The sequence below is a fragment of the Sander vitreus genome, unplaced genomic scaffold (assembly GCF_031162955.1).
Source record: "Sander vitreus isolate 19-12246 unplaced genomic scaffold, sanVit1 ctg377_0, whole genome shotgun sequence".
Classification (NCBI taxonomy): Eukaryota; Metazoa; Chordata; class Actinopteri; order Perciformes; family Percidae; genus Sander; species Sander vitreus.
The window spans coordinates 82,501-91,236 of NW_027595507.1; the positions used below are offsets into that span (position 1 = coordinate 82,501).

Sequence of the window (8,736 nt, forward strand, 5' to 3'; positions counted from 1 at the left end):
ACAGAGAGAGAGAGACAGAGAGAGAGAGAGAGAGAGAGAGAGACAGAGAGAGAGAGAGGGAGAGAGAGAGACAGAGAGAGAGAGAGAGAGAGAGAGAGAGAGAGAGAGAGAGAGAGAGAGAGAGAGAGAGAGAGAGAGAGGGAGAGAGACAGAGAGAGAGAGAGGGAAAGAGAGAGACAGAGAGAGAGACAGAGAGAGAGAGAGAGAGAGAGGGAGAGAGAGAGAGAGAGACCGAGAGAGAGAGAGGGAGAGAGGGAGAGAGGGAGAGAGACAGAGAGAGAGAGGGAGAGAGAGACAGAGAGAGAGAGAGAGAGAGAGACAGAGAGAGAGAGAGAGAGAGGGAGAGAGAGAGAGAGAGAGAGAGAGAGAGAGAGAGAGGGAGAGAGAGAGAGAGAGAGAGAGAGAGAGAGGGAGAGAGAGTCAGAGGGGCGGGACACACAGCTGGAATTAGACTGACAGCCAATTAGAAAGAGAGAGAGAAAGAGAGAGAGAGAGAGAGGCAGAGAGAGAGAGACAGAGGGGCGGGACTAACAGCTGACAACCAATCAGAGATGAATAATGCTGGCGTCTCACCAGGGAGGAGGCAGTCTGTGCAGAGGAACTACTTTGTCTTTGGGTCTCGGTACGTGATGACTGAAACAAACAACAATCACAGCTTTTAATATCACATATAGTATTAATCTTATATTATTATTATACAGTTACTGACGTCCAGCACAACGAAACTAAAAGAAATGTAATAAAAACAACTTCTGCTTCTTCTACTGCAGTAACCTACTGGATCATATATATATTACTGCAGTAACCTACTGGATCATATATATATATTACTGCAGTAACCTACTGGATCATATATATTACTGCAGTAACCTACTGGATCATATATATATTACTGCAGTAACCTACTGGATCATATATATATATTACTGCAGTAACCTACTGGATCATATATATTACTGCAGTAACCTACTGGATCATATAAATATATTACTGCAGTAACCTACTGGATCATATATATTACTGCAGTAACCTACTGGATCATATATATATTACTGCAGTAACCTACTGGATCATATATATATTACTGCAGTAACCTACTGGATCATATATATATTACTGCAGTAACCTACTGGATCATATATATATATATATTACTGCAGTAACCTACTGGATCATATATATATTACTGCAGTAACCTACTGGATCATATATATATTACTGAGTAACCTTACTGGATCATATATATATATTACTGCAGTAACCTACTGGATCATATATATATTACTGCAGTAACCTACTGATCATATATATATATATTACTGCAGTAACCTACTGGATCATATATATATTACTGAGTAACCTACTGGATCATATATATATTACTGCAGTAACCCTACTGGATCATATATATATATATTACTGCAGTAACCTACTGGATCATATATATATTACTGCAGTAACCTACTGGATCATATATATATATATTACTGCAGTAACCTACTGGATCATATATATATATATATATATATATATATTATATATATATATATATACTGAGTAACTCTACTGGATCATATATATATTACTGGAGTAACCTACTGGATCATATATATATATTACTGCAGTAACCTACTGGATCATATATATATTACTGGAGTAACCTACTGGATCATATATATATATTACTGCAGTAACCTACTGGATCATATATATATATTACTGGAGTAACCTACTGGATCATATATATATTACTGAGTAACCTACTGGATCATATATATATTACTGCAGTAACCTACTGGATCATATATATATTACTGCAGTAATATATATATATATAGATATATATATATATATATATATATATATATATATATATATATATATATGATATATATTACTGCAGTAACCTACTGGATCATATATATATTACTGCAGTAACCTACTGGATCATATATATATTACTGCAGTAACCTACTGGATCATATATATTACTGCAGTAACCTACTGGATCATATATATATATTACTGCAGTAACCTACTGGATCATATATATTACTGCAGTAACCTACTGGATCATATATATATATATATATATATATACATATTACTGCAGTAACCTACTGGATCATGTATATATATATCTATATATATATATATATATATATATATATATATATATATTACTGCAGTAACCTACTGGATCATGTGCGTGGCGTAGGCGCGGGAGCAGCAGCTGGCGTAGGGACACAGCAGACAGGACACGTGAGTCGGGTAGTGAGCTGAGAAGTCGGAGATGTCGGTCCCACACTCCAAACACAGCAGGCGCTCTGAGGCGGGACAGGACGTCCTGCAGGACACGGGACACGTACTGCGTTAGGTACTCACTGATCAGAGCTGAAACAGTATTTATGTGGTATCTGCATAGAATACTAAGCTGTTCAAATGGCCTGATAACCATGTTTTAATGTTAAACATAGATCCTCACGGTTGACTGGATCTGTGGATGCCTCACTGACTACCTCACCTGTAAGCAGGGGGGGGGATCTAAGACAATAATTAGGATGCCCCCCTGCATTGACTCCCCGGACGTGTCTCCCTAGGGGCACTTTGGAGGACTGCAGGGGGTACGTGTCCCCCTAGGGGTACTCTGGAGGACTGCAGGGGGTACGTCTCCCCCTAGAGGTACTCTGGAGGACTGCAGGGGGTACGTGTCTCCCTAGGGGTACTCTGGAGGACTGCAGGGGGTACGTGTCCCTCTAGGGGTACTTTGGAGGACTGCAGGGGGTACGTGTCCCCCTAGGGGTACTCTGGAGGACTGCAGGGGGTACGTGTCCCCCTAGGGGTACTCTGGAGGACTGCAGGGGGTACGTGTCCCCCTAGAGGTACTCAGGAGGTATGTGACATTTTTTGCTAAATGATTTGCAGTTCCAAGGCTGTAGTTACTTCTATTTTTCTCCAAGTTTGTGACCTTTTTTGAAGGTTTTGTTGTTTGTTTCGACCTATTCTTGCCTTTCTTCATTACTTTTTTCTACCGTCTTCTTTTCTTCAAAGTTTTTGTCTCTTTTTGGAATTTTTTGTCACTTGTGTCACCCTAGTGTTGCCTTCCTTCCTTCTCTCTACCGTCTTTTTCCAAGTTTTTGTCTCCTTTTCTCATCACCATCTAAATGTTCTCCAGGTCCAAGGCTGTTGAGTAAATCTATCGCTGACATCGCTGTATTCTTCCTCTTTATAGAGACTTATTATTTCTACCAAAAATGATTTGCACTGGTTACATGGCTTACACATAGCACCCCCTGTTGAAGATCCCTGAACAGTCCTGTCCAGTTTTTACACGGAGCAGACTGTCCTCTGCCCGGTGTATTTCTTATAGTGTTGAAACATGTGCTCTGCGTACGTTACGCTGCAAAGTACCGGGCCCGTTAACCTCACCTGTCGACGCTGACTCTGCGGCTGACCGTCTTCTTCGTAGGTGATCGGGGCGGTTTGAAGAGGGGGGGGCTCCTCTGGGTGGCAGGTTTCTCTGTCTTGATGTTGATTGGCTGGATGAGGGAGGAGGGGCTCTGCAGCCGGACCCCCGGTGACGCTGACGGCAGAGTCCGGACCTTTCCATAAGTCCTGATCGTTACCTGGAGACACAGTCAGAGTTATTAAAATATAACAGAGAGACAGTCAGATATTAAATCAAATAAGTGACAAAAACGCCAAAAAAAGGGAGAATCTGGCGATACGATACTTATCGCGATGCATGGGTGACGATTCAGTATATTGCAACATATTTAGATACTGTGCGTAAGGCGATATATGGGTATTTTTTAAAGTATAATTTTAGAAAAACTAATATTTAAAAAAAGACATGATGTTCATAAAATCAATATTGTGTTTTTGAAAATCGATACAGTAAAATAAAATATCGCGATACTCAAGTTTATCGATTTTTTCTTACACCCCTATTACCGAGTACAATTCCTGTTCCCGAACCGAGCCCTGGCCCAACCCAACCGTACCCCGGCCCAACCCAACCGAGCCCCGGTCCAACCCAACCGTGCCCTGGCCCAACCCAACCGTAGCCCCGGTCCAACCCAACCGAGCCCCGGTCCAACCCAACCGAGCCCTGGCCCAACCCAACCGTACCCCGGCCCAACCCAACCGAGCCCCGGTCCAACCCAACCGTACCCCGGCCCAACCCAACCGAGCCCTGGCCCAACCCAACCGTACCCCGGCCCAACCCAACCGAGCCCCGGTCCAACCCAACCGAGCCCCGGCCCAACCCAACCGAGCCCCGGCCCAACCCAACCGAGCCCCGGCCCAACCCAACCGAGCCCTGGCCCAACCCAACCGTACCCTGGTCCAACCCAACCGAGCCCCGGTCCAACCCAACCGAGCCCTGGTCCAACCCAACCGAGCCCCGGCCCAACCCAACCGAGCCCAGGCCCAACCCAACCGAGCCCCGGTCCAACCCAACCGAGCCCCGGCCCAACCCAACCGTGCCCCGGCCCAACCCAACCGAGCCCTGGTCCAACCCAACCGAGCCCTGGTCCAACCCAACCGAGCCCAGGCCCAACCCAACCGTACCCAGGCCCAACCCAACCGTGCCCTGGTCCAACCCAACCGAGCCCAGGCCCAACCCAACCGAGCCCCGGTCCAACCCAACCGAGCCCTCGCTCAACTCCAACCGAGCCCCGGCCCAACCCAACCGTGCTCGGCCCAACCCAACCGAGCCCCCGGTCCAACTCCAACCGTACTCCCGGTCCAACCCAACCGAGCCCCGGTCCAACCCAACCGTACCCCGGTCCAACCCAACCGAGCCCCGGTCCAACCCAACCGAGCCCCGGTCCAACCCAACCGATGTTCCAATGTATTCAAACCTCTGTGATTTTTTTAGAAGGAAGATTAAAATGCCACTGTTGTCCAGTTTTGACAGCCCTAGGTTTGTGTTTAATGACCTGACCTTTGACCCCGGCGGCAGTCCTTCCAGCTGGGCGGGCCGACGGAAGCTGCGATGGTTCTCCAGCTTGTGCTGCATCTTGTCCTTCAGGAAGACAAACTGGAGACGGCATCTATTGCAGTGGAAGGCCTGGTTCATCTGGGACAGGGAGACAGGAGACACAGAGACAGACACAGAGACACAGCGAGACAGACACAGAGACACAGAGACAGAGACAGAGACACAGCGAGACAGACACAGAGAGACAGACACAGAGAGACAGAGACAGGAGACACAGAGAGACAGAGACAGGAGACACAGAGACACAGAGTAAGAAAAGACAGAAAAGAAAAGTCAGTAATGTAGCACTCAACTTGCTTGTGTGTCTGTTTCTGTCTGTGTGTGTGTGTGTGTGTGTGTGTGTGTGTGTGTGTGTGTGTGTGTGTGTGTGTTTCTGTGTGTGTGTGTCTATTACCTGGTGTCTCAGCAGGTGCTGCTGGTAGCTGACAGGGTTTCTGTTCACCTTCAGGCAGAAGAGACACAACAGGAAGCGAGACTCTCTGTGGAAGCTGGCGAAGTGCGACAGGACGTCCGAGTAGAAGGACGAGCGATACGAACACACCTGTAGAGTCACAGCCCAGGTAACTAACACACCTGTAGAGTCACAGCCCAGGTAACTAACACACCTGTAGAGTCACAGCCCAGGTAACTAACACACCTGTAGAGTCACAGCCCAGGTAACGAGGCCCGAGGACGTACAGGTTAATGGGCTCAGCGGTCAGACTCACCTGGCAGACGTACGGCATCTCTCCCGGTTTGTGGTTGGACTTCATGTGGTTCAGGAAGGCTGGCTCGTTCTCAAACGCCCACTCACAGATACGACACATGGCTGAGAGAGAGAGACAGAGAGAGAGAGATAGAGAGGGAGAGGGGGAGGTAAGAGAGACAGAGAGAGAGACAGAGAGAGAGAGAGAGAGAGGGAGAGGGGGAGGTAAGAGAGACAGAGAGGGCGAGAGCGAGATAGAGAGAGAGAGAGAGGGAGAGACAGAGAGAGAGAGGGGGGAGGTAAGAGAGAGGGAGAGAGACAGAGAGAGAGGGAGGTAAGAGAGAGAGAGAGAGACAGAGAGAGAGAGAGAGAGAGGGAGAGAGGGGGAGGTAAGAGAGACAGAGAGAGGGCGAGAGCGAGATAGAGAGAGACAGAGAGAGAGAGGGGGGGAGGTAAGAGAGAGGGAGAGAGACAGAGACAGAGAGAGGGAGAGAGACAGAGAGAGAGAGAGAGAGAGGGAGGTAAGAGAGAGAGAGACAGAGAGAGAGAGAGAGAGAGAGAGAGAGGGGGAGGTAAGAGAGAGAGAGAGAGAGAGAGAGAGAGAGGGAGAGAGAGAGAGAGGGAGAGAGAGAGAGAGAGAGGGAGAGAGACAGAGAGAGAGAGGGAGAGGGAGAGAGAGGGGGAGGTAAGAGAGAGGGAGAGAGACAGAGAGAGAGAGGGAGAGGGGGAGGTAAGAGAGAGGGAGAGAGAGAGGAGAGAGAGGGAGAGGGAGAGAGAGAGAGGGAGAGAGACAGAGAGAGAGAGGGAGAGGGGGAGGTAAGAGAGAGGGAGAGAGACAGAGAGAGGGGGAGGTAAGAGAGAGGGAGAGAGAGAGAGAGAGAGGGAGAGAGACAGAGAGAGAGAGGTGAGAAGACCCAGGTAAAGTCCTCACAAAGAATATGTTAGATCATGTCTCTCTAACTGGGACGTTTTGGGAGCGATTGGTGGGACTGCTGTGGACGGAGATACACTGGTCAGCAGGCCCGCCTTAACCTCCCAGTGGGCCAAGACCGTTGTGATTGGTTTGAAGAAATGTGAACAACCCAGAGTCCCAGAATGCATCCGTGGTGTGTGGTTCTTACAGGAGGACTGGGCCGAGCCGTGCACCTGGTCCTGGTGGCTCTGCAGCTGAGCCGGAGACGAGAACTGGCGATAACAGAACCTGCAGCACTTCCTGTCATCACTTCCTGCTCCAATCAGCTCCGAGTGCTGCAGCATGTGATGCATGAACCTGTACACACACACACACACACACACACACACACAGACACACAAATCACAAGTTTTATAACGATACAATGTTATATTTGCTGATTTCTTAAGTCTTCGATCGATACGAGACAATATCAGGTGTGTCTGAGTGTGTCTGAGTGTCTAGGTGTGTGTAGGTGTGTCTAGGTGTGTGTAGGTGTGTCTAGGTGTGTCTAGGTGTGTGTAGGTGTGTGTCTAGGTGTGTGTAGGTGTGTCTAGGTGTGTGTCTAGGTGTGTGTCTAGGTGTGTCTAGGTGTGTCTAGGCGTGTGTAGGCGTGTGTAAGTGTGTCTAGGTGTGTGTAGGTGTGTCTAGGTGTGTGTAGGTGTGTCTAGGTGTGTCTAGGTGTGTGTAGGTGTGTCTAGGTGTGTCTAGGTGTGTGTAGGTGTGTCTAGGTGTGTGTAGGTGTGTCTAGGTGTGTGTAGGTGTGTGTAGGTGTGTCTAGGTGTGTGTAAGTGTGTCTAGGTGTGTGTAGGTGTGTCTAGGTGTGTGTAGGTGTGTCTAGGTGTGTGTAGGTGTGTCTAGGTGTGTCTAGGTGTGTGTAAGTGTGCCCAGGTGTGCCCAGGTGTGTCTAGCTGTGTCTGGGTGTGTGTAGGTGTGTCTAGGTGTGTGTAGGTGTGTCTAGGTGTGTGTAGGTGTGTCTAGGTGTATCTAGGTGTGTCTAGGTGTGTCTAGGTGTGTGTAGGTGTGTGTAGGTGTGTCTAGGTGTGTCTAGGTGTATCTAGGTGTGTCTAGGTGTGTGTAGGTGTGTGTAGGTGTGTGTCTAGGTGTGTGTAGGTGTGTCTAGGTGTGTCTAGGTGTATCTAGGTGTGTGTATCTAGGTGTGTGTAGGTGTGTCTGGGTGTGTGTAGGTGTGTGTAGGTGTGTCTAGGTTTGTGTAGGTGTGTGTCTAGGCGTGTGTAGGTGTGTCTAGGTGTGTCTAGGTGTGTGTGTCTAGGTGTGTGTAGGTGTGTCTAGGTGTGTGTAGGTGTGTCTAAGTGTGCCCAGGTGTGCCCAGGTGTGTCCAGGTGTTTACCTGAGGTTGGTGTCGGCCATGTGAGAGCAGATCTGGCAGATGAAGGCCGAGGGTTTGATCCCCAGAGGGAGGGGCTTCCTCAGACTCAGGTCGCCTTCAAACGTCCCGTAGTAAAACTCCTCCACACTCATCACCACTTTGGGGGGGCTGGAGGCCGGCGCCGAGGGCCCAGTGGCTGGCGGACCGGGAGACAAAGACAGAATATAAGTCCATTTACTCCAGTACAAACATTAAGGTACTTGTACTTTACCCATCGCTGGAAGAAGTATTCAGATTACTGCAGTAAAAGTCCTGCAGTGAAAATGTTACATAAGGTAAAATCTGTAACAGACACACACACACACACACACACACACACACACACACACACACACACACACACACACAACCAGTTGTGTGTGTAATGGTCTGATCATCTCAGCTGACTTGTAGTCGTTATATTGTCGGCTAGTTTACTTTAGAATCAAACATCAGATGTTATAAACTACATGTGTTGTGTGGTCAGAAATCTTAATGTGTAAAGTAACTAGTAACTAAAGTAACTAGTAACTAAAGTAACTAGTAACTAAAGCTGGAACAGATGAATGTAGTGGAGTAACTAAAGTAACTAGTAACTAAAGTAACTAGTAACTAAAGCTGGAACAGATGAATGTAGCAGAGTAACTAAAGTAACTAGTAACTAAAGCTGTAACAGATGAATGTAGTGGAGTAACTAAAGTAACTAGTAACTAAAGCTGTAACAG

General features: G+C 47.7%; 1 protein-coding gene across 1 annotated transcript in view; it reads right to left on the reverse strand.

Moving 5' to 3' along the window:
- The window catches only part of pogzb (pogo transposable element derived with ZNF domain b), a 22,957-nt gene extending 14,710 nt beyond the window's left edge, over nt 1–8,247 (reverse strand). The window contains exons 1-9 of the mRNA XM_078245099.1: nt 8,244–8,247; nt 7,994–8,168; nt 6,812–6,960; nt 5,713–5,813; nt 5,400–5,546; nt 4,949–5,083; nt 3,430–3,626; nt 2,198–2,347; nt 574–633 (exon numbers count right to left, since the gene is read on the reverse strand). Coding sequence (XP_078101225.1) covers nt 574–633; nt 2,198–2,347; nt 3,430–3,626; nt 4,949–5,083; nt 5,400–5,546; nt 5,713–5,813; nt 6,812–6,960; nt 7,994–8,168; nt 8,244–8,247 — 1,118 coding nt within the window. The remainder of the gene's footprint in view (nt 1–573; nt 634–2,197; nt 2,348–3,429; nt 3,627–4,948; nt 5,084–5,399; nt 5,547–5,712; nt 5,814–6,811; nt 6,961–7,993; nt 8,169–8,243) is intronic.
- Nucleotides 8,248–8,736: the final 489 nt, after the last annotated feature.